At 33.0% G+C, this 27,287-nt stretch overlaps 1 protein-coding gene across 1 annotated transcript in view; it reads left to right on the top strand.

Moving 5' to 3' along the window:
- Positions 1–27,287, top strand: part of LOC148941146 (guanine nucleotide exchange factor DBS-like) — a 269,621-nt gene that overhangs the window by 111,150 nt on the left and 131,184 nt on the right. The window contains exons 8-10 of the mRNA XM_089103905.1: positions 2,711–2,824; positions 5,749–5,865; positions 22,900–23,025. Coding sequence (XP_088960031.1) covers positions 2,711–2,824; positions 5,749–5,865; positions 22,900–23,025 — 357 coding nt within the window. The remainder of the gene's footprint in view (positions 1–2,710; positions 2,825–5,748; positions 5,866–22,899; positions 23,026–27,287) is intronic.

Consider the following 27,287-nt stretch of genomic DNA (forward strand, 5'->3'; position numbering starts at 1 on the left):
GTTTTGGGAGTATAACTAAGATCATCAATGATTAAATCCTTCACTTTCAACAATTAAGTAGTAATTTTTTTGGTCAAATGGCATTGTGTTGTGGAAAAAATTATAAGTATCTGCCAAGTTAGCTTTTATTTAGAAGAGGAATTATCACTAGCGGCAATTTAGAAATCTTGGCATCAGTCTAGCATCCTGTCTTGGAATTTCAGCTCTACTTTATTTGAGCTCAATGTAAATAACGGCGAGTATCCTGTGTTTTCAGTTGCTTGCGATGATATTTCCTGGATCTTCATCTTTTTTTCTTTTTTTGTTCATTTTTTTTTGCATTATTCATAATTTAATTCTTCGAATTTCGATGTGAAAAAAAGAACAAAAAAGGGGTACTTTGATAATGTGGTTCAACTTTTTCGTTATGCAACATTTCGTGGTAACAAACTTCCAGCAAGGAGCGACTCTGCCCAATAGTAACCGGAACTCTAAGAAGCGGAATTTTAATACCAATAGATAAATAGAAAAAATTGTATTTATGTGTTAATTACAAATATAGAAAATTTATTCAGTTTTTTATTATCCATTAAAAGCTACAAGCCTGAGAAAACTTGCCTGACATTTGAAAAAAGGGGGAACCCCCCAAAAATAAAGGAGCCTTAATAAAAATCACACCATCAGATTCAGCACATCAGGGAACCTTACTATGAGGTTTCAAGCTCCAATTTGCCAAATTGTAGAATTTTGAATTTTTTCCCCCAATTTTGATGTTTTTCAAACGTCATGGATGTTTTCTTTCGCAGAGGTGATCGTATCGAACCAGTGGTCCTAGAAGATCGACAGAGGGCTCATTGGAACGGAAATTAAAATCTACAGTGCTATTTCTAACTAACCATATGGACTGGTCGCTTAGAGGTCCAATTCCCCTTTTTCGCAAAATCATTCAATCAAAAGTTTGAGATAGCCACTTTGTTCAACATAATTGAAAGGTTCAATAACTACGCATCTGGGGATGACATGACCCCTCCAAATCCTCCGGAATGAGGGCTGTAAGTTACGAAATCTGTTCATTTTACATATAGTATTTATTATTGGGATGCAGACATATTTTTCAGAGAGAAGGGAATTTTCTGCAGGGGGGGGGGTAAATTCCCACGGGAATAATTTTTAGTTATGAGGGAATTTTTCAGGGGTGAGCTTTCCAGGGAAATTTAGCACGGGGGGAACTCGCCAGTGTTCCTGTACAAAATTCTTTTAATTTTTTTACTTTCTCCTTGGTTACTCAATTTTACAGGTGGAGCTGCTCCAGGGAATTGTTTGAGGGAAATTCTTAGCAGGGTTGGAATTGCTTGGGGGTTCTTTCCGTGGGAGAAAAACTTTTCCGTGGGGAAATTCCCCATTGAGAATTTTCTACAGGATAAACTTTCCACGGGGGAGAGGTCGGGAAAAAATTTCCACTGAGGGAGTTTCCGGCATGATTTGAGAAACGATCAGAAATTAAATAAAAAACCAGTCGTTTTCCAAACGAAAGTAGGCTAAGGAGAATTATGCTGGCAGAATATTCCGCAAGAAATTTTGGGAGGGAATTTTCAGCGAGGATGTAATTGTCAGGGGAAATTTTCTGGTAGAGATTTTACGCGAGAGGAAGTTTTCATGGGGGGAATTTTCCATGGAGGGAGGAGGTGGATTTCACCTTAAAATGTGAAAAACGATCAGAAATTAAGTAAAAACAAGTTTTTTCAGTGAAAGTAGGGACTAAAATTAAAACGAACAGAAATTTTTCTAAATATGAGAGAGGCTGCCTCCTCCTCAATACCTCACTCTTCAAGCTAAAGTTCTTTAGCACTTTAAAAAAACCTTTTAATTTAAACAAATTATAGGTCTTCCCGAATAAAGGGATTGCCAGCTGCGGGGGATAAAGGCTCGAATGAGCATAGAAGTAATAAAAATCTGGCAGTTTTTTGTCAAAAATTTGGCAAAATCTTGAATGAAATTAAATTTTGCGTAAATATTTATGTATATAAATATTCAAACAACATCAGAACAACTAATAAATGTGTGATCCAGATTTTTGAATGTACATTCTTTTTTAAATGGTTCTTTAGTGTGTATGTTACACATCATTTTTGACTGACGTGAAAGTTAAATTGTTCCTTCCTTCTGAAAAATTCCTGGGAAAGTGGACAAGGGTGGCAATTCATGAAAATGTAATGGGGGAGCAATGATTTTTTAATTGTTTATAAAGATAAAAAGGTACTTTTCAAAATCTATGAGGGGAGGGCAATTTTGCTTTTTTTTGCATTTTTATCAAAATAAAAAACCGTTGTTGCTCAAAATCAAGGGGGGGGGGAATCATATCCAAAAATAGTTTGCTTCACTGTTTCCTCTTAATTGCTCCCTTCCACCCACCCACCAATCCATTGAAACTGGACCTTCTTTTTAAATCTCTTAGTTGCAAAAAAGGACGGTGTTATGGTTTTCTTTTTTTTTCTAAGGAGTCATAAGCCTCATCTCGATTGGCATCATTCACCCTGTCAGCAGCATTTTTTGTAGTTGAATCATTTTTGGACAGCTGGCTATGACTGGATAGCCTTAAAAAACCTTGAAGGTTATGATTGACTGTCCAATTGAAGCTAGCCCTGCTGTCAGTAGGATGAATAATGTCAAGAAAGACGAGGCTTTACCTCAATTGTCTGAGCTTAAAATAAAAGTTATATTTATTTTTCAGACTTTTTTCCCTGGACTTATATCAGCAGCTTATGTTCTTCGTCCATCTGGACTACTGCAAAAAGCCATTTCTGAAGTGAGTAGTAAATTATTTAGAGAAGATTTCAAATTTAAGGTGAGTAGACGATCAATGAAATCAACAGCTTCGCTTACCTAGGTAGTATCACTAGTAAACATGGTGGGTTCAGTGACGACGCTGAAAGTAGAATACTCAAGCCACAGGGTGTTCTTAGAAAATTGAAAAAAGACTGAAAGAATAGGAAGATATGTTTTTGACCAGAGATTAGAATGCTGGAAGCTACAGCAATGTCCGCGGTTAAGTATGGCTCTGAAGCGTGGGCGCTCCGAAACCCAGAGGAGAATTTATTAGATGTTTTTCAGAGAAATTGCATACGAATTATTTTGGGTACCCAACTGACTGACCGTATCTCAAACAGTAAGCTATACGAGAAATGTGATTCAACCCCGCTTTCTAGGGCTATAATAAGAGAAAGGTTGAGATGGCTAGGACACGTTCTGTGGATGACGTATGATAGATTGCCAAAGATCATACTTTGTGGCCAACCATCTATGGCCAAATGAGAAGCAGGTCATCCTCAAATGGGTTGGAGGATGTCGTTAGAAAAGATTTAAGGGACATGGGAAATTCTTGGGAGTGTGTAAAGAGGGAGGCTTTGAATAGATTGGGATGGAGGAGGATTTGCGTTGCTTTGTTGGCGTCAGGCGGCTTGGTGCTGCAGTAAGTTTTTAATTGTAGTAGTAGCAGAAGGGTTGTCAACAAAAAATTTTTTGATAAACTTAATTCTAAGTATATACAGAATAGTAAACTAGCTTCTCCTTCTACAAAATCGGACATGCGAAAGCGGTGGAGTCTTCTAAAGCCTAAAAAGTGAATTTTTAGTTCCAAATTTTCAAATCACTTTTTCCTCATAAAAAGGAGTTTCTTCCCCAGTTTCAGAAAAATTTTGATAGCAGCATTCTGAAAAAGAGTCTATTACCTCTCACCCAAGATGTTAAAAAGAAAAAAAAGTATGTCAATGAGAATTCCATTGTCAAACTCCCTAACCAGAGCCTCGCATCCACACCCCCTTCTATTACCTCTCACCCAAGATGTTAAAAAGAAAAAAAAAGTATGCCAATGAGAATTCCATTGTCAAACTCCCTAACCAGAGCCTCGCATCCACACCCCCATCTGAAAAAAATAAGGAAAGTACTTTTTCTGTGTTAGTGGCACTAATGATATTTCTTTCATTTCTAGGGAAGAAATATGAAATTCCCAGTTTTGGGAAGGTCAAGGATAGTAACGAATACATACTCATTTGTTGTTTATTTTTCCAGAGGATTTTTGTATTGAGTTAATGGTCGTAGTACCTTTGGATTGGGCTCATTTGAATGCAAATTGAAAATTCTAATACTTTTGGGTAACGAAAAACATTGCATCATGGAAAAAATTTTCCGCGCATTTATTGCACCATATTTATGCCGCAAAACAGCTACATTACGACCTCGACTGATTCATAATGCAACCAAACGAATATTTTGAGACAACCAATCGGCTAAAATATATCGAAAGGCTATTTTAAAATCTCCCAGCTCTAGTGGCCATAATGCCACAAGATAGTGTATTTTTTCCCCTACATGTGACTTTTTACATTTTCTACAGCATTTACGCAGTCCATGTCAAATGCACTGGAATCATAGACCATATGTTCAGTAGCCCTAGTGATTATAAAACATTGCATAATCTGCTGCACCCTGATGAGCAGCGTTTGTCTGGTTATGGGTAAGAGTACCTTTCATGGGGATGCGTTATCTGAAACCTGAGAATTTAATTTTTAGGCGAAAAAAATCTCTCTGAGAGACTCTTCAAATAGATAGGCTAAAGGGAATTAACTCTGACCTCTTTTATCTCGAGTTTTTATCTCGAAGCGTTAGCCCTTATTGTCAAAGCATTATTATATGAAATTGAAAATCGAGCAAAATCCTCTTAAACAATGGGGGCTTCAGAGGACGAGAGCCCCTATTGTATTTATGATTAGCCTGACCTAAGTTTTGTATTTAAATAAATACAAATAAAAAAACCCAAGAATTTTCAAATAAAAGGAGAAAAGACTATGCAACTTAAGGAAAACTGAAATTGCCCTATATAGAAGAGGACCCATTTCCAACGCTCTCTCTTCATGCCACAATTGGATTTCATTTTCTTTGCCTCCGTAATGAATACTGCAACATAAAAGCAAAGTGATAAAAATAATAATAAAAAAAAAATGCTTCAATAATGACAGGGTTTGTTTGTCCACATTTTCTTTAAGCAGAATAGTATATGCTTTATCACAAAATATCGCAAAGTAATTTTCTGTTCAGATGTTATAAAAAGCACTCCGGAAATAAAATGCATGTAATTGCAAACGGCCTATTTTTGGTGCTTTCTAGACTTTGACTAATGCTTTCTTGCAAATGATTAAACACACAAATTAATATGCAAGTAATTGTGCAATAAAAAAGTGGAGACAATAAAATGCAACAAATATAGGCAGCTAGTAATTACACTGTTTATGCTCCGACTGCTTTTCAGAAATTTTGCACCGAAAATTGTTATTGTTTAAAACTTTTGTAAACAAATAAGCTGTTTCATTCTTGAAGCAATAAAAAGAATTAATAGCTGTTCAATACATCGCTTTTGTTCAAGTATTCATTAATGAGGCACAGAATAAAGAATTTGGCATTCAGCAAAAAAAAGCGGGGATTGAAGGCGTGGCAACTCCCCTCATGTATAGGGTAACGTCTTTTCTTTTTAGATTTTAGAATTGCTTTTTCTTTTCATTTGAAAGCACTTTTTTTAATATCAAACTCAGGATAATTCTCAGAATAGGCTGCCATTCCCTCACCACAACCCCCCCCCCCCCCGCTCAAACTCAATCTTGTATCTCACTCAAGAACAATTGTCCCTTCTATCAGGTAATTGGCCCACTACACAGCCCATAGCAGGCTGTGTTTTAAGTTGTAGTTTGTGAAGATTTTATGGAATTTTTTTTCCAGGTTGTTATTTGTTCATGTTTAGAAGACTTACACAATCATGTAGATCCAACTCAACTTTCCTCTGAATTCGGAGGAAGCCTGAAGTACAACCATGATGAATGGATTGATGTTCGAATGGTAAGTCCCCAAGCAGGCCTTCATAATAAAATAACACAAATTTTTAAACAGAGAAGATTTTTCTTTACCACAACTATTGTCGGGGGATGAGAAAATAAAGGAAGAATAAAAATAAAATAATTAAGAAAAATACAAAACCAAACGAGTGAATCAAGCAAAAAGATAAAGCAAATGTTTCGGCAGAAATATTTTTAAGCAGGAATCTGACCTCATTAAAGAAATAAATAAAAAAATAAAATAAAATAAAATAAAGAAAGAAAAGAAACCTGAAGAAAAGTAACCTGAACAGAAAGAATGAAATTACTGAGGGGTCGAGGGGTCACCCGTAGAGCCCCCTGGTATCATCTCGAGAGCGCCACCTGTTCGAACTACTCCGCCATACCGTGCTTCTTCATGCCACGCATGGAAACATTTCTTCATATAATTTTTATTTCATTGTAGCTGAGTTCTATTTTTTCTTTTTCTCGAAATTATCTACAAAGGGTTGACTGTTTTGTATGCTTTGTTGAAAAGACCAGATTATAAATCTTAAAGTGTCAAAATTAAATAAACGTCTTTCATTTTTCAAATTGATAGGCAGTTGAAAATACAATCTATTCTAAAGCGAGAGAACATTAGTACATTATCAAGGGTTTAAAGGAACCAAGCATATCTTAAAACCTTGAATTCAAATATTATATTCTTAAATCAGCCTAAAGAAGTAACCTGAACAGAAAGAATGAAATTACTGAGGGGTCGAGGGGTCACCCGTAGAGCCCCCTGGTATCATCTCGAGAGCGCCACCTGTTCGAACTACTCCGCCATACCGTGCTTCTTCATGCCACGCATGGAAACATTTCTTCATATAATTTTTATTTCATTGTAGCTGAGTTCTATTTTTCTTTTTCTCGAAATTATCTACAAAGGGTTGACTGTTTTGTATGCTTTGTTGAAAAGACCAGATTATAAATCTTAAAGTGTCAAAATTAAATAAAAGTCTTTCATTTTTCAAATTGATAGGCAGTTGAAAATACAATCTATTCTAAAGCGAGAGAACATTAGTACATTATCAAGGGTTTAAAGGAACCAAGCATATCTTAAAACCTTGAATTCAAATATTATATTCTTAAATCAGCCTAAAGAAATGAAACTTTCCAGGCTTAAGGTAAAGTGACAATATATTGTTCTATATTAGTAGAGTTGCTCGTCTGGATTCTATAGAAGCTATAGGAAAACATTTCTATAGAAGCTCTACACCCTTTCAAAGAGAGTGAGTATCCTCTCACATAGCCTTATGCTTCTACAATGCTCGCGTACAAACAGGTCTATAGGTCTTTAAACTCTAGGAACGACGCAATTTCAAAGTTCAGTGTCTTTTTTTTTAGTTCAAAAAACCGGTGTCTCTTCTTTTTTACTCGCCTATTATTTTTTGTATATAATCAGGTTCCATATTTGATTCTCCATCAGTTTCGAGTCGTTTATATTCGAGATAACATTTTTTGTAATTACATAGAAAAAATGGATAATTCTAACCTTTTTCTGGTGAGTAAAAAATATTCGCATTATTAAAAATAAATTTTCATTAAGTTAAGGAAGAAATTCTTTCCTTACACTAGAACTAAGGGATAATTATACACTTAGAAGCCTGTTGTTTTTAGGAGCTTAAAAAACCTATAATTATCTTATAGTTTTAAATTTAAAGTGTGATTTTTTTTATCAAGATAAATGGGTATTTTAGATGTTTTTTTTTGAAAAAAGTTATTATCTTTTAGATCGGTAATTTGTTGATAGAATAAAATTTTTATTTTTTAATTTATTAATTTTTAAAAAATATTAACTTTTTATAAATATAAGTGGTTTTTTTTTTTCTATGAATTTTTTTTAAAATAATTCCAGGCCAGTCTGCATTTAAGGTGTGATTTTTTTTATCGGGATCAATGGGTCTTTTAGATGTTTTTTTAAAAAAAATTGCTTAGCTTTTCGTTTGTTAATTTGGGAATTATAATAACTTTTTTATTTTTTAATTTATTAATTTTTAAAAAAGATTAATTTTATATAAATATATGTGGCTTTTTTTTTTTATAAATTTAAGGTTTTTTTTTTTTTTGTATTTTTTTTAAAATAATTAAAGGGCCTGATTCCGGTTTTTTTTTTTTTTTTATATCAAGATAAGCGGCCTTTTTTAGGTTTTTTTTTAAAAAAATTTCTTAGATTTCGATCGGTAAATTGGGGTTATAATAAAATGTTTATTATTTTAATTTATTAATTGTTACAAAAGCTTCCTTTTTTATTACAGTGCGATTTTTTTTTTTTATAACGTTAATTGGTTTTTTTGGGATGTTTTTTTTTGAAAATATTTCATGACAAGTATGCATTTAAGAATCTCTTCATGAAATTTAATGCATTAAAAAACCTCACCCCCCATTTCCTCAAAAATAAAATTTGTTAACTTATAACCCAATTTAATAAATAACATTGTTAGCTATCCTTTTTATTTAACGGACCTAATTATCTCATAAGAGGGATTGACTGAGCCGTGCTAATTAACTTTTCCACTTCTTAAATTTCTATTTATGTCTAAATTTGATTGAAATCTGATATTTTTAATTGAATGTCATATTAAATTCTTCTACATATTTTTTAATAAGGAACTTAAATACTTATTTTTAAGTTTTAATTTAAAGCTAAATTTTTTTATTGTTTGAAAAAAAAAAAAAAGTTGTGAGACAAGGTCAAACTTTAGCGTAAAGAGCGATGCGATGAGGAGGGGGACAGTCCCCCTTCATATAGGGAATAATTTCTGTTCGTTTTAATGTCGCTCCTTACTTTCAGTTTAAAAAAAAAACTTTTTTTTATTTAATTTCTGATCGTTTTTTAGTTACTGTAGCTTTTATTTTCACAAAAATTTTAATTTTCTTTTCCTAAATGGATATCTTTTACAAATTAACTTCTATATTCATGTATTTTTTCTTCTGGCAAAAAAATACAAAATTTGCAGATTTTTGCAGATATGAGCTTGAAAGCTATGTAATAGTTTTTTATTATAAACTTAATCCGCAGTTTTTTTTTTAATTAAAATTAATAAAATTTTTGGGGGTTGTTCCCCCCTATTTAAAAAAAAAAAAAAAAAAAAAAAAAAATGTTTTAAAAAAATTAAAATTCTTTTTCGCTTTAATAGTGACATATCCCTCAGTTTAAAAATATTTTTTTTTTTTTAATTTTTTTTGAAAAACCCCCCCCAAAACAGCGACAATTTGGTTGTCACCCCTGACAGCAATGTGAGTCATAGCAAAATACATCATGAAAATACCCCTTACACATTTTCGAAGATTCGAGCGCTAGAAGAAAACAGATAAGGTTGCTTATAAAAACACATGAAAAAGATAGACATTCACTTCTATTTAAAGGAAGAGATGTGAGGCGCTATGCTCAGTTAAACAATGCAATGAAGATTCATTGATTTTTTTTATTATTAAAGTAATATTTGTATTTTTATTTTATTTTATAAAAGCAGTATTTTTTTTTTATTTAAAATAAAATTCGTTGACTTTTTAATAATCCCACTACTCATAGGGTTCAGATATTCTTATAATATATTTTATATCCTATCACCATGCGATATAACCTATTAATCACTTGAAAAGGTCATTTTTAGCCTAATTGCGTAGGTACTAAAGGAACATTGAACATTTTTTTTTTTAGATTTTGTGTGTTTTCGCAAGAAAATAGCTGGTCTTTAGCAAACTTAGCCATAGCTAGTTGAAACTCTGCATAAATATCTGAATTTTTAGCCTAATTGCGTAGGTACTAAAGGAACATTGAAATATCTTCATTTTTAGCATAATTGAGTAACTACTAAAGGAACATTTTTTTTGTATCTATTAGTATCAATATTCCGTTTTTTAGAGTTTCGGTTACTATTGAGCCTTACATGCCTGAAATCATGAATTAGAATATTTAATTAGCTGTTTGGGTTTTCAGACACCATAGATAGTTGAAACTCTACATAAATATCTTCATTTTTATCCTAATTGAGTAGTTACTACAGGAACATTGAAATTTTTTTCTGATTTTGTGTGTTTTCTCAAGAAAATAACTAGTCTTTATCAAACTTATCCATAGTTAGTTGAAACTCTGCATAAATATCTTAATTTTTAGCCTAATTGCGTAGGTACTAAATGAACATTGAAATATCTTCATTTTTAGCCTAATTGCGTAGCTACTAAAGGAACATTTTTGTTCTATCTATTGGTATCAATATTCCATTTTTTAGAGTTTCGGTTACTATTGAGACTTACGTGCCTGAAATCATGAAGTAGAATATTTAATTAGCTGTTTGGGTTTTCAGACACCATAACTACTTGAAACTCTACATAAATATTTTCATTTTTAGCCTAATTGAGTAGGTACTAAAGGAACATTGAACTTTTTTTCTGTGTTTGTGTGTTTTCGCAAGAAAATAACTGGTCTTTACCAAACTTACCCATAGCTAGTTGAAACTCTGCATAAATATCTTAATTTTTAAACTAATTGCGTAGGTAGTAAAGGAACATTGAAATATCTTCATTTTTAGCCTAATTGCGTAGCTACTAAAGGAACGTTTTTGTTGTATCTATTTGTATCAATATTCCGTTTTTAGAGTTTCAGTTACTATTGAGCCTTACATGCCTGAAATCATGAATTAGAATATTTAATTAGCTGTTTGGGTTTTCAGACATAGTTTTTAGATGTTCATGGGTGTTAGGTTCCTGGGGGGGGGTTTTATGACTCCTCCTCCAATGAATTCAGATGGTTTTAGGACTCATCTCCCATAGCCATAACTCCATTCAACCTTGAGTGAAGATATAGAAGTTTAATGAAGTATTTTTCTACTTAACAACTACATTAATAACTTCCAAGATGATAGGACGGTATGACACAGAATTTATCAGTTACCGAGAGTTCAATACCTCCTCACCGCAATGACTTCCAGGGGTTTTATGACTCCTCCCCTCACTGAATTCAGATGGTTTTAGTACTCATCCCCCTAGCCATAAGTCCATTCAACCTTGAGCGAAGATATAAAAGTTTGATGAAGTATTTTTCTACTTATCAACTACATTAATAACTTCCAAGATGATAGGACTGTATGACACAGAATTTATCAGTTTGAAAAAATCATCTTGCGGTGTTATATTTGAATGTGCATTTTTTTATTATTGTCTATGGAACTCGAAGAAATTGACTGTTATCATTGGATAGTGAACTATAACATGTTTGAGTATGATAAAAGTTTGTGGAGTACTACATTACGCTATATAAACAGACTTGGATTCTATGATAGAGTGATTACACCACTTAATAATGCTGGTCGGGAACTGAGAAATGTTCAGGAGGAAGTCGGTGAAATTTGCAGCTTTTTCGGGGTTTAAGCGCTCTACGTAAAGGGCAATGTACCTACAGATAAATTTTTAATTCAAAAGTGTGACCCTAGGATTCCACTTTTCAATCTAGAAGAGTTTAAGTGTCCTCACTTTGCAGGGCGTTATCACCGTCATGAAGACGATGTTAGGTTTTTCTAACAATTGAGACCTAAGAACACACCTGATTTTTAAAAAAAAAAAAGCAATTGTAAAAAAATTAAAAAAAACGGTGCAAATCTTGGTGTTTGTATATAGCTGTCCAAATAATTACTATTTTTTATTAAAACAATTTGAATTGTGTTTTTTTTTCTAAAAAAAAAAAAAAAAATATTTATTAAATTTATATACCATAAATTATTATTGCTAATACCGTCGTTTTTCTTTTTATAATGTATAATTTTATACATTTCAAAAAAATTAAATTACTTACCCTATGGGTTAAAAAATACATAAAATTCATTTAAGAAACTATGAAAAAATTGTAAGTAAGTAAGTAACAAATTCTTTCTTGAAGTCACCTCTTGTATACACAATACATAAATTTCATTAAAGAAATTATGAAAAAATTGTAAGTAGCAAATTCTTTCTTGAATTCACCTGCTGGATTATGTCAAAATTCTAAGTAAGTAACAAACTCTGTATTGATTTCACGAGTTAGATAAACGATGTATAAATTAATTTAAATAAATTATGAAAAAATTCTCAGTAAGTAACCATTTCTTTCTTGAAGTCAACTCTTGGATACACAGTACAGAAATTTCATTCAAGAAATTATGAAAATATTTGTTAGTAATTAACAAACTATTTATTGATTCCACCTCTTGGATATACAGTACAGATACTACATTAAATAAATTATGAAAAAAATCTCAAGTAAGTAACTTTTTTTCTATTTATCACAAACAATTTTCGCTTATCTCCATTATGTAGAAATTTAATTCAAGAAATTATGAAAAAATTCTCAGTAAGTAACAATTTCTTTCTTGAAGTCAAGTCTTAGATACACAATACGGAAATTTCATTCAAGAAATTATGAAAGTATGTGTAGGTAAGTAACACTCTCTGTATTGATTTCACCTCTTGAATATAAAGTACAGATACTTCATTAAAGAAACATGTTTAAACACGTTTTTTGAAACTACATGATATTTGCATGCCTTTCCTTGGCACCTTTTCAAATGAACGGGGACTCCCCACTGCTTCCTACACATTTCAAAAAGTGAGCAGTACGAAAACTCCACTTTTTCAACCAGACTTGTTTTTTGTTTTTTTAGACAACACGAGAGACATGCACAGTCGACATAGCTTTATTTCATTTTTTAAAATTCAAGAAATTATGAAAAAATTCTCAGCAAGTAACAATTTCTTTCTTGAAGTCAACTCATGTGTAGAAATTTAATTCAAGAAATTATGAAAAAATTTTCAGTAAGTAACAATTTCTTTCTTGAAGTCAACTCTTGGATACACAATACGGGAATTTCATTCAAGAAATTATGAAAAAAAAATTGTAACTAAGTAGCAAATTCTTTCTTGAATTCACTTGTTGAATAAACAAAAAGACATTTCATTCAAGAAATTATTACAAAATTCTAAGTAAGTAACAAAATATTTAGTTTTTTCACTATTTATATAAATGATTTAGATATCAAATAAACTAAAAGGTGAAAAATCTTAAATCATTATTAAATTATTTATTGAATTAAAATGTTGGATAAACAATAAGACATGTCGTTAAAGTCAATACGAAACATTTATCATTACGTAAAAAACTCTTTATTGGTTTATCGAGGTCGATACACGATGTATAAATTAATTTCAAGAAATTATGAAAAAATTCTCAGTGAGTAAACATTTCTTTCTTGAAGTCAACTCTTGGATACACAGTACGGAAATTTCATTGAAGAAATTATGAAAATATTTGTAAGTAAGTAAAAAACTCTTTATTGATTCCACCTCTTTTATATACATTACATATAATTACAAAAATAAATTATGAAAAAAAATCGAAAGTAATTAAATAACATTTTTTTTTCTCTGTCAACTATTAGATAAACAATACGGACATTTAATTAAATAAATTGTTAAACTATTTTTAATTAAGCCACCGTCTCCTTATTTATTTATTCTCTTGAAAATAAAGTACAGATACTTCATTAAAGAAACATGATTAAACACGTTTTGAAACTACATGCTATTTGCATGCCTTTGCTTGGCACCTTTCCAAATGAGCGGGGATTCCCCACTGCTTCCTACACAGTGCAAAAAGTGAGCAGTACTAAAACTCCACGATTTCAACCATACTTGTTTTTTAGACACCACCCACACAGAGATGACACACAATACTTAAATTTCAGTCAATAAATTATAAAAAAATATTTGTCAGTATGTAACAAGCTCTGTATTGATTTCACCTCTTGAATATACAGTACAGATACTTCATTCAAGAAAACGTGATTAAACACGTTTTGAAACTACATGCTATTTGTATGCCTTTCCTTGGCACCTTTCCAAACGAGCGGGATTCCCCACTGGTTCCTACACATTGCAAAAGTGAGCAGTACGAAAACTCCACGTTTTCAACCAGACTGGTTTTTAGGGACCAATCAGGAGAGATATGCAAAGTCGACATAGCTTTATTTCATTTTTTAAGGTTCATTTAGCCGAGGTTACGTGCGCGCACGTAACCTCGTCTGAATGAACCTTAAAAAAATGAAATAAAGCTATGTCGACTTTGCATATCTCTCCTGATTGGTCCCTAAAAAACCAGTCTGGTTGAAAACGTGGAGTTTTCGTACTGCTCACTTTTTGCAATGTGTAGGAACCAGTGGAGAATCCACGCTCGTTTGGAAAGGTGTCAAGGAAAGGCATACAAATAGCATGTAGTTTCAAAACGTGTTTAATCACGTTTTCTTGAATGAAGTATCTGTACTGTATATTCAAGAGGTGAAATCAATAATGAGCTTGTTACTTACTTACAAGTATTTTTTTTATAATTTCTTGAATGACCTTTCAGTATTGTGTGTCATGTCTGTGGGTGGGTTGTATAAAAAAAAAGTCTGGTTGAAAACGTGGAGTTTTCGTAATGCTCAATTTTTGCAATCTGTAGGAACCAGTGGGGAATCCCCGTTCTTTTGGAAAGGTGTCAAGCAAAGGTATGCAAATAGTATGTAGTTTCAAAACGTGTTTAATCACGTTTCTTGAATGAAGTATCTGTACTGTATATTCAAGAGAAGAAATCAATAAAGAGACTGTTACTTACTTACAAATAGTTTCATAATTTCTTGAATTTAATTTCCGTATTGTGTATCTAAGAGTTGACAGAGAAAAAAAAAATGTTACTTACTTACTTGCGATTTTTTTTTCATAATTTCTTGAATGAAGTATCTGTACTGTATATCCAAGAGGTGGAATCAATATAGAGTTTGTTACTTACTTACAAATATTTTCATAATTTCTTGAATGAAATTTCCGTACTGTGTATCCAAGAGTTGACTTCAAGAAAGAAATGGTTACTTACTGAGAATTTTTTCATAATTTCTTGAAATTAATTTCTACATCATTTATCTAACTCTTGAAAACTATAAAGAGTTTGTTACTTACTTAGAATTTTGTCATAATTTCTTGAACGAAATGTCTTTTTGTTTATCAAACAGGTGAATTCAAGAAAGAATTTACTACTTAGTTACAATTTTTTAATAATTTCTTGAATTTAATTTCTACATCGTATATCTAACTCATGAAAACAATAAATAGTTTGTTACTTACTTAGAATTTTGTCATAATTTCTTGAATGAAATGTCTTTTTGTTTATTCAACAAGTGAATTCAAGAAAGAATTTGCTACTTAGTTACAATTTTTTTTTTCATAATTTATTGAATGAAATTACCGTATTGTGTATCCAAGAGTTGACTTCAAGAAAGAAATTGTTACTTACTGAAAATTTTTTCATAATTTCTTGAATTAAATTTCTACACATGAGTTGACTTCAAGAAAGAAATTGTTACTTGCTGAGAATTTTTCATAATTTCTTGAATTTTAAAAAATGAAATAAAGCTATGTCGACTTTGCATGTCTCTCGTGTTGTCTAAAAAACCAAAAAACCAGTCTGGTTGAAAACGTGGAGTTTTTCGTACTGCTCACTTTTTGCAATGTGTAGGAAGCAGTGGGGAATCCCCCCTCATTTGGAAAGGTGCCAAGGATAGTCATGCAAATAGCATGTAGTTTCAAAAAACGTGTTTAATCACGTTTCTTGAATGAAGTATCTGTACTGTATATTCAAGAGGTGAAATCAATAAAGAGATTGTTACTTACTTACAAATACTTTCATAATTTCTTGAATGAAATTTCAGTATTGTGTATCTAAGACTTGACTTCAAGAAAGAAATTGTTACTTACTGAGAATTTTTTCATAATTTCTTGAATTAAATTTCTACATCATGGAGCTAAGTGAAAATTGTTTGTGATAAAGAGAAAAAAAGTTACTTACTTGCGATTTTTTTCATAATTTCTTTAATGAAGTATCTGTACTCTATATCCAAGAGGTGGAATCAATAAAGAGTTTGTTACTTACTTACAAATATTTTCATAATTTCTTGAATGAAATTTATGTACTGTGTATCCAAGAGTTGACTTCAAGAAAGAAATTGTTACTTACTGAGAATTTTTTCATAATTTCTTGAAATTAATTTCTACATAGTTTATCTAACTCGTGAAAACAATAAAGAGTTTGTTACTTACTTAGAATTTTGACATAATCCAGCATGTGAATTCAAGAAAGAATTTGCTACTTACAATTTTTTCATAATTTATTTAATGAAATTTATGTATTGTGTATCCAAGAGGTGACTTCAAGAAAGACTTTGTTACTTACTTACTTACAATTTTTTCATAGTTTCTTAAATGAATTTTCTGTATTTTGTATCCAAGAGGTGAATTCAGTAAAGAGTTTGTTACTTGCTTAAAATATAAATATTCTAAATAATAAATACGGTTTAATCTTAAATATTTTTTTTTATTTAAATTTTTAACAGATTTTTTTTTTTTTTTTTTAAAAAAAAAAAAAATTAAAAAATTTTTAAAAAAAAAATTTTAATTATTTTTAACTATTAAAAAACAACAAAGGATGGTCCCATGATATATAAAAGTTTTTTACCCTGTCTTATGGATTTATCACGATCAGGTATGTTCTTAGGTATCCACTGTGCGAAGAACCTAACCTCGTCTTCAGGACGGTGATAACCCCTTCAAATTTAGGACACTTAAACTCTTCTAGATTGAAAAGTGGAATCCTAGGGTCACACTTTTGAATTAAAACTTTATCTGTAGGTACATTGCCCTTTACGTAGAGCGTTTCAACCTCGAAAAAGCTGCAAATTTCACCGACTTCCTCCTGAACATTTCTCAGTTCCCGACCAGCATTATTAAGTGGTGTAATCACTCTATCATAGAATCCAAGTCTGTTTATATAGCGTAATGTAGTACTCCACAAACTTTTATCATACTCAAACATGTTATAGTTCACTATCAAATGATAACAGTCAATTTCTTCGAGTTCCATAGACAATAATAAAAATGCACATTCAAATATAACACCGCAAGATGATTTTTTCAAACTGATAAATTCTGTGTCATACAGTCCTATCATCTTGGAAGTTATTAATATAGTTGATAAGTAGAAAAATACTTCATCAAACTTTTATATCTTCTCTCAAGGTTGAATGGACTTATGACTAGGGGGATGAGTCCTAAAACCATCTGAATTCATTGAGGGGAGGAGTCATAAAACCCCTGGAAGTCATTGCGGTGAGGAGGCATTGAACTCTCTGTAACTGATAAATTCTGTGTCATACAGTCCTATCATCTTGTAAGTGATAAATTTAGTTTTTAATTATAAAAATAATTAATTAAAATTATATATATTACCAGAATTTTTAATTGTTTTTTTGCTTTTTGATATGAGTCATAACATCATCTGAATTCATTGGAGGGATGAGTCATAAACCCCCCCCCCGGACCCTAACACTCAAGAACATATAAAAACTATGTCTGGAAACCCAATCAGCTAATTATAAATTCTAATTAATTATTTAAGGCATGTAAGGCTCAATAGTAACTGAAACTCTAAAAACGGAATATTGATACCAATAGATACAACAAAAATGTTCCTTTAGTAGCTACGCAATTAGGCTAAAAATGAAGATATTTCAATGTTCCTTTACTACCTACGCAATTAGGCTAAAAATTAAGATATTTATGCAGAGTTTCAACTAGATATGGCTAAGTTTGGTAAAGACCAGTTATTTTCTTGCGAAAACACACAAAATCAGAAAAAAAGTTCAATGTTCCTTTAGTACCTACGCAATTAGGCTAAAAATGAAAATATTTATGTAGAGTTTCAACTAGCTATGGTGTCTGTAAACACAAACATCTACTTAAATATTCTAATTCATGATTTCAGGCACGTAAGGCTCAATAGTAACCGAAACTCTAAAAAACGTAATATTGATACCAATAGATAGAACAAAATTGTTCCTGTAGTAGCTACACAATTAGGCTAAAAATGAAGATATTTCAATGATCCTTTAGTATCTACGCAATTAGGCTAAAAATTAAGATATTTATTCAGAGTTTCAAATAACTATGGATAAGTTTGCTAAATACTATTTATTTTCTTGCGAAAACACACAAAATCAGAAAAAAAGTTCAATGTTCCTTTAGTACCTACGCAATTAGGCTAAAAATGAAGATATTTATGTAGAGTTTCAACTAGCTATGGTGTCTGAAAAACCAAACAGCTAATTAAATATTCTAATTCATGATTTCAGGCATGTAAGGCTCAATAGTAACCGAAACTCTAAAAAACGGAATATTGATACTAATAGATACAACAAAAATGTGCATGTAGTAGTTACGCAATTAGGCTAAAAAAGAATATAGTTTAATGTTCCTTTAGTACCTACGCAATTAGTCTAAAAATTCAGATATTTATGCAGAGTTTCAACTAGCTATGGCTAAGTTTGCTAAAGACCAGCTATTTTCTTGCGAAAACACACAAAATCAGACAAAAAATGTTCAATGCTCCTTTAGTACCTACGTACTTAGGCTAAAAATGACCTTTTCAAGTGATGAATAGGTTATATCGCAGGGGGCTAGGATGTAAACTATATTCTAAGAATATCTGAACCCTTTGAGTAGTGGGAGTATTAAAAAGTCAACGAATTTTATTTGAAAAAAAAAAAAACACTGCTTTTAGAAACGAACATTCACAGACCAATTGGAAGTTTAGCATAAAAACACTATAGGATGCTTCCTTGCATTGTTTAACTGAGCATAGCGCCTCACATCTCTTACTTTAAATAGAAGTGAATGTCTATCTTTTTCATGTGTTTTTATAAGCAACCTTATCTTTTTTCTTCTAGCGCTCGAATCTTCGAAAATGTGTAAGGGGGTATTTTCATGATGTATTTTGCTATGACTCACATTGCTGTCAGGGGTGACATCCAACTTTGCTCGCTTTTGGTGGGGGGTTTGAAAAAAAACTTCATAAAATAAAAATATTTTTCTCATTTGGTAGGTTGAAAGCTTTAATATCTAAATCATTTAAAGTATTGTAAAACATTTTTTTTTTTTTTTTTTTTTTAAATAGGGGGGAAAAACCCCCAACCATTGAATTAATTTTAATGAAAAAAAAACCGGCGGATTACGCTTATAATAAAAAAAAATTAAATAGCTTTAAATTAAAAAAATGAAAATAAATTCAACTTTTGTAATTTTTTGCCAGAAGAAAAAATACAGGAATATAGAAGTTAATTTGTAAAAGACATCTAGTTAGTAAAAGAAAAGTAAAATTTTTGTGCAAATAAAAGCTACATTAACTAAAAAACGATCAGAAATTAAATAAAAAAAAGTTTTTTTTTAAAAATGAAAGTAAGGAGCGACATTAAAACGAACAGACATTATTCCCTATATGAAGGGGGACTGTACCCCTCCTCATCGCATCGATCTTTACGCTAAAGTTTGACCTTGTATCACAACTTTTTTTTTTTTTTCAAACAATAAAAAACTTTAGCTGTAAATTCAAACTTAAAAAGCAGTATTTGCGTTCCTTATTAAACAATATGGTGAATAATTGCATATGAAAGTCAATTAAAACTATCAGATTTCAATCAAATGTAGACATAAATAGAAATTTAAGAAGTGGAAAAGTTAATTAGCACAGCTCAGTCAATCCCTCTTATGAGATAATTAGGTCCGTTAAATAAAAAGGATAGCTAACAATGTTATTTATTAAATAGATTTATAAGTTAACAAATTTTATTTTTGAGGAAATGGGGGGGTGAGGTTTTTTAATGCATTAAATTTCATGAAGTGATTCTTCAACGCAGACTTGTAAGTAAATATTTTCAAAAAAAAACATCCCGAAAAAAACACTGATAGTGATAAAAAAAAAATAGAACTGTAATAAAAAGGAAGCTTTTGTAACAATTAATACATTAAAAGAATAAACATTTTATTCTAATACCAAATTACCGATAGAAAGCTAAGCACTTTTTTTCAAAAAAACATCCTTAAAAAGGCCGCTGATCTTGATAAAAAAAATCACACCATAAATGCACACTGGCCTGTAATTATTTTAAAAAAAATCCATAAAAAAAAAAACACTGATCTTGATAAAAAAAAAGCCACTGATCTTGATAAAAAAGGAAGCTTTTTTAACAATTAATAAATTAAAAAATAAACATTTTATTGTAATCTCAAATTACCAATCGAAAAGCTAAGAACTTTTTTTTCAAAAACATCTAAAAGACCCATTGATCCCGATAAAAAAAAATCACACCGTAAATGAAGACTGGCCTGGAAGTATTTTCAAAAACATTCCTAGAAAAAAAAAAACACTGATATTGATAAAAAAGTAAACTTTTTTAACAATAAATAAATTAAAAAATAAAAATTTTATTCTAATCCCAAATTACCGATTTAAAATATAAGCACTTTTTTTCAAAAAAAAAAATCTAAAAGACCATTGATCTTGATAAAAAATCACAATGTAAATTTCAACCTATAATAGAATTAGAGGTTTTTTCAGCTCATAAAAACAATAGACTTCTAAGTATATAAGTACCCCTTAGTTCTAGTGTAATGAAAGAATTTCTTCCTTAACTTAATTACAATTTCTTTTTAATAATGGGAATATTTTTTACTCACCATAAAAAGGCTATAATTATCCATTTTTTATATTTAATTATAACAAATGCTATCTCTAATATAAACTATTCGAAACTGATTGAGAATCAAATATGGAACCTGATTATATACAAAAAATAATAGGCTATTAAAAAATAAGAGACACCGGTTTTTTTAAATAAAAAAAAAAGACATTGAACTTTGAAAGTGCGTCGTTCCTAGAGTTAAAGACCTATAGACCTGTTTGTACGCGAGCATTGTAGAAGCATAAGGCTATGTGAGAGGATACTCACTCTCTTTGAAAGGGTGTAGAGCTTCTATAGAAATGTTTTCCTATAGCTTCTATAGAATCCAGACGAGCAACTCTACTTATATTTTTTGCTTTAGAACAGGTTCAGGGACGTACGCAGGGGGGGGGGCCTCCGGGCCCGGCGCCCCCCGAAATCGCACGATTTTTTTCATTGTCCCATAATTTTCTTATTTTTCTCACAGAATAATGGGTTTGAAGAATTTGCCCCCCCCCCCGAAACAAATTGGGCCCCCCAGAAATAAATTCCTGCGTACTTGCCTGAACAGGTTATATTTATGTTATCGCCTCTTAAGGATGGGTTGCATAATATATCGCGAATTTTAGATATTCAAGCATAAGTTCAGAAATCCCTAAACTGGAACCCTCGCGTTCCCAACCAGCCATGAAAAGCCTAAATTGAAAATTTAAGGCATAAAAGTTAATGATAAATGATTTATTATTTGTTCTAATTGAGGACCAGTTACAATGTGCTACCGGTTCCTAATCAGTAGACCATGGTCCGCTTTGTCATTAGTTCCACCATATCGTAAAATTTCCGGTATTTTGTGTAACTAATGGTAAATGCCGTTGAAGTATCTTTGGGAACATTTAAAGTAGAAAGTGACGTACGTCCTAATGGTGAACGAAGGGAGCGAAGAAGGGACAGCAGGAACGTCATAATTTTCAAGAAAATACAAGTAGTAGACTACAACAGTAACAGCTCATTGCAGCGTCAAGCCGTCTAATGTCAGCACAGCAGCGCACGCTCTTCTTCTATCCATTTGGATACAGCACTGAACAGGCTCAATGAAATTTATTTCACAAATAATGAATTATTTACCGCTCCTTCCCCCAGACATTATGTAAAGCAGGCTACCGAAGAGTGACAGCGGCTTTAGGAGCACTAGAAAGCAAAAGTCTCTTGGATAAAATATATATTCTTCTAACCTTTTTGCTACCTTCGTAAAAATGAACAAATATTAAGAAAGACAAAAAATAATGAAACTATACACTTGATTACATTTGATAGTCATCAAAATTTGATGGTCTTAAGACTTGATTGTCGTCATTGGAGGGGGCATAGAATTCAGAGATTTTTATAGAAAAAAGTTACCCCTCTAGACTTTGAAAAAATACATGCCTCCTCCCATATTTTTAGTAATTGCTGCAACTGGTCAGCGGAGTAAAAGTGGGTCATCCCAAGACAATAATCCCAAGACTCTATAAAAGATTTTTCCTAACAAGACCAAAAACGGGGGGATTCAGTTGGGTGCGCGGGGAACGGTTTTTCAAGGAGAAGGGGTTCATTATAAAGTGCTTACTAAACTCAAGGAAACAGACAATTCAAAATATTTCATTTCATTCCATGCCTTCTTTCTCTACTTATAAAAATTGACCACTGGTTCTAATATTTATTTCTTGACGTCCATTTCAGAGCATAGAAAAATTCTCTGACAACGTTTTTCCTAACAAGACAAGATTTTTCCTAACAAGATCAAAAACGGGGGGATTCAGTTGGGTGCGCGGGGAACGGTTGTTCAAGGAGAAGGACTTCATTATAAAGTGCTTACTAAACTCAAGGAAACAGACAATTCAAAATATTTCATTTCATTCCATGCGTTTTTTCTCTACTTATGAAAATTGACCACTGGTTCTAATATTTATTTCTTGACGTCCATTTCAGAGCATAGAAAAATTCTCTGACAACGTTTTTCCTAACAAGACAAGATTTTTCCTAACAAGATAAAAAACGGGGGGATTCAGTTGGGTGTGCGGGGAACGGTTGTTCAAGGAGAAGGGGTTCATTATAAAGTGCTTACTAAACTCAAGGAAACAGACAATTCAAAATATTTTATTTCATTCCATGCCTTTTTCTCTACTTATAAAAATTGACCACTGGTTCTAATATTTATTTCTTGACGTCCATTTCAGAGCATGGAAAAATTCTCTGACAACGTTTTTCCTAACAAGACAAGATTTTTCCTAACAAGACCAAAAACGGGGGGAGTCAGTTGGGTGTGCGGGGCACGGTTGTTCAAGGAGAAGGGGTTCAATGTAAAGTGCTTACTAAACTCAAGGAAACAGACAATTCAAAATATTTTATTTCATTCCATGCCTTTTTTCTCTACTTATAAAAATTGACCACTGGTTCTAATATTTATTTGATGACGTCCATTTTAGAGCATAGAAAAATTCTCTGACAACGTTTTGGAAATGTCTACCTCCCTGAAGAAATTTTCCCGACGACTGAATGAATCCGAAGTACCCAATGAAGTTACTACTATCGAGTTTTTACTGTTAAATCAGGTAGGAAATAAATTTTATATTTTGTTTTCATATAGCTTATTGACCAATCAGTTTAGACGTAGTCAGTGGTTGTGAGAGCAGTTCCCCCCTTCTCCTAGGTCCCTAGAGCTATCATATATTTGCAAAAACAGTGAAATGTATAAAGAAATGGAATGAAAGGAAGTTAACACACCCCTCCCCATCTCTATGTAAAATTCTTGCTAAGCCCATACCGCCCAAGCAATTTAATAAACATATTTTATGGCGAAGGTTATAAACATCAGAACATCATCTAAGGCTGTCTCCTACAGTGTCCGTCGCAAGTTGCTTAAGATTGGTGTGCCGGTGAGTTAGCTATTGGGGCCAAAGGAGTGTACTTGTCCGGGTACATAATCTGTTGGCGCGCTATTTAAATAAACGTGTTTTTTGTTTTGCTTTGATTCTAGAGCATTTTTTAATGGGAGGAGGCAGCACTACCCCTGGGCACTAAGCCTACCTAAGCCTCTGGGTTATGCTTGAGCGTTGAAATGAGCAAAATAATAAATATGGCCTGAAGCCATTACTAGTTTTTCAAGAATCATAGGCAGCGCAATGGCGCTGCTTAAGTAAAGAAAGATGTTGGCACAATGCATTATTTTTTTTTTTTTGGTTTTGGCCAGGGCACTTCGTATCAAAGGAGATGTTGTAGAAACTTCGAAAAGGGCTCATTCGATTGGAAATTGGAATGGCCCCTTCCACGCCCACCCATTTCCCCAAACAAATCCAATCAAAATTTTGAGATAGCCATTTTGTTCAACGTAGTTGGTTTCCAGATAGAAATAATGTTTTTGAGGAGGACACTCCTCCCACAGCCCTCAGGGCAAGGGTTGTAAGTTATGCCCTGGGGGTAAATAAGGTTTTTTATAGAAAGCTTTGTCGTAGAAACTTCACAAAGAGCTCATTCGATTGAAATTAAAAGGGCTAGTGCCCTATTTAATAGTTGAAAGTGATTGGAGGGCAGCTAACCTCCCTCTCGCGCCCAACTTTTCCCCAAACACATCCAATGAAAATTTAGATAGCCATTTTGGTCAACGTAGTTGAAAGTTCTAGAAGTCGGGTCTTTAAAGATGACAATCTCCCCACCACAGCCCTCAGGGCAAGATTTGTAAGTTATGCCCTGGGGTATATACAGTTTTTATAGAAAGCGTTGCCGTAGAAACTTCAAAAAGGGTTCATTCGATTGGAAATTGAAATTGCTAGTGCCCTTTTTTATAGTCGAAACTGATTGAAAGGCAACTAACACCCCTTCCACGCCCACCATTTCCCCAAACATATCCAATAAAAACTTTGAGATACCCATTTTGTTCAACGCAGTTGAAATTTCTGGAAATTATATCTTTGACCAGGAAACTCCCTCACAGTCTTCAGAGCAAAGGGTATAAGTAATGCCCTGGGGGCAAATAAGGTTTTTATTGAAAGCTTTGGCGTAGAAATTGAGAAAGGCCTCATTCGATTGTAAATTGAAATGGCTAATGCCCTTTTGAATTGTCGACAGTGATTAGAGGGCAAATAACCCCCTCTCACGCCCACGTTTTCTCCAAACACACCCAACCAAAATTTTTAGATAGCCATTTAGTTGAACGTAGTTGAAAGTTTTAGGGATTAGGTCCTTAAGGATGCCACCCCCCCCACCCCCCACAGCCCTAAGGGCAAGGGTTGTAAGTTATTTCCTGGGGGCATATAAGGCTCTTATAGATAGCGTTGTCGTAGAAAATTTAAAAAGATTTCATTTGATTGGAAATTGAAATGGTCAGTGCCCTTTTTAATAGTTGAAAATGATTGAGGACAACTAACCCCCTCTCTTGCCCACCATTTCCCCAAACACACACAATCAAAATTTTGAGATAGGCATTTTATTCAACGTAGTTGAAAGTTCTGGAAATTATGTCTTTGAGGATGACCCGCCCCCCCATAGCACTCAGGGCAAGGGTTGTCAGTTATGTCCTGGGGGCGTATAAGGTTTTTATAGAAAGCGATGTTGTAGAAACTTCAAAAATAACTCATTTGACTGGCCAGAGCACTTGGTATCGAAGGAGTGGTCGTAGAAACTTCGAAAAGGGCTCATTCGATTGGAAACTGGAATGGCTAGTGCCCTTTTTAATAGTCGAAAGTGATTGGAAGTCAACTAACTACCCTTTCACGCCCACTATTTCCCCAAACACATCAAAGGGCTAATTCGCAGGGCTAGTGCCCTTTTTAATAGTCGAAAGTGATTGGAGGGCAACTTACACACACCCCCCTCTCACGTCCACCATTTCCCCAAACACATTCAATCAAGGCTAGAGATAGCCAATTTGTTCAAAGTAGTTGAAAGTTCTGGAAATTATGTCTTTGAGGATGACACCTCCCCAAGCCCTCAGGGCAAGGGTTGTCAGTTATGCCCTGGGGGCATATAAGGTTTTTATAGAAAGCGAAATTGTAGAGACTTCAAAAAGAGCTCATTCGATTGGCAAGGACACTTTGTATCGAAGGACTTGTCGTAGAAACTTCGAAAAGGGCTCATTCGATTGGAAACTGGAATGGCTAGTGATCGGAAGTGATTGGAAGTCAACTAACAACCCTTCCACACCCCCCATTTCCCCAAACACATCCAATCAAAATTTTTAGATTGCCATTTTGGTCAACATAGTTAATTTCCAAAGATAAATTATGTTATGAAGAGGACATTGCCCCCACAGCCCTCAAGGCAAGGGTTGTAAGTTTTGCCCTGGGAGCATATTAGGTTTTTATAGAAAGCTCTGTTTTAGAAACTTCAAAAAGGGCTCATTTGATTGGAAATTCAAAGGGCTAGTGCCCTTTTTAATAGTCGAAAGTGATTGGAGGGCAACTAACCCCCCTCTCACGCCCACCATTTCCCCATACACTTTCAATCAAAGCTAGAGATAGCCAATTTATTCAACGTTGTTGAAATTTCTCTAAAATATGTATTTGAGGACGACAAACCCCCCAGAGTCCAAAGGGCAAAGGTTGTAAGCTATGCCCTGGGGGCATATAAGGTTTTTTATAGATAGTGGTTGTCGTAGAAACTTCAAAAGAGGCTCATTCAATAGGAAATTAAGAGGGATATTGCCCTTTTTAATAGTCGAAAGTGATTGGAGGGTAACTTACCCTCCTGTCACGCCCACGATTTCCCTAAACATATCCAATCAAAATTTCCAGATAGCCATTTTGTTTAACGCAGTTGAAATTTCTGGAGATTAGGTCTTTGAGGATGACACGCCCCCAGACTCCTCATAAGCTATTCCCTGGGGGTATGTAATGTTTTTATTGAAAGCTATGTCGTAGAAACTTGAAAAATGGCTCATTCGATTGGAAGTCAAAGGAATAGTGCCCTTTTTAATAGTCGAAAGTGATTGGAGGGCAACTAACCCCACTCTCACGCCCACCTTTTCCCCAAATACATCCAATCAAAATTTTTAGATAGCCATTTTGTTAAACTTAGTTGAAAGTTTTGGAAGTTAGGTCTTTGAGAATGAAACCCCCCCCCCCCGACAGCTCTCAGGGCAAATTTTCAGTTATGTCCTGGGGGCATACAAGGTTTTTGTTGAAAGTGATGTTGTAGAAACTTCTAGGAGAGCTCATTCGATTGGAAATTGAGAGGGCTAGTGCCCTTTTCAATAGTCAAAAGTGATTGAAGGGCAAATAATCCCCTTCTCACGCCCACCATTTCCCAAACACATCCAATCAAAATTTTGACATGTCCATTTTGTTCAACGTAGCTGAAAATTATGGAAATTAGTTCATTGAGGATGATAACCCCTTTAGAGCCCTCAGGGCAAGGGTTGTAAATTATGTCCTGTGGGCATATAAGGTCTTTATAGAAAGTTTTCTCGTAGAAATTTCAAAAAGAGCTCATTTTATTGGAAATTGAAAGGGATAGTACCCCTCTGAATAGTCGAAAGTGACTCGAAAGCAACTAACCCCCTCTCACGCCATTTCCTCAAACACATTCAATCAAAATTTTGACATAGCCATTTTGTTGAACCTAGTTGAAAGTTATGGAAATTAGGTCCTTGAAGATGACAACCCCCCCCCCTCCACACACACACACTTCAGAGATAAAGTTGTAAATTATGCCCCGGGGGTATAGAATGTTTTTATAGAGAGCGTTGTCGTAAAATATCAAAATGGGCTCATTCGTTGGCATTTTAATGTAAGTTTATATATATATATATATATATATATATATATATATATATATATATATATATATATATATATATATATATATATAATATATATAT

This window comes from Artemia sp. Qi Xiang Cuo, chromosome 18 (genome assembly GCF_049724085.1).
Source record: "Artemia sp. Qi Xiang Cuo chromosome 18, ASM4972408v1, whole genome shotgun sequence".
Taxonomy (NCBI): domain Eukaryota; kingdom Metazoa; phylum Arthropoda; class Branchiopoda; order Anostraca; family Artemiidae; genus Artemia; species Artemia sp. Qi Xiang Cuo.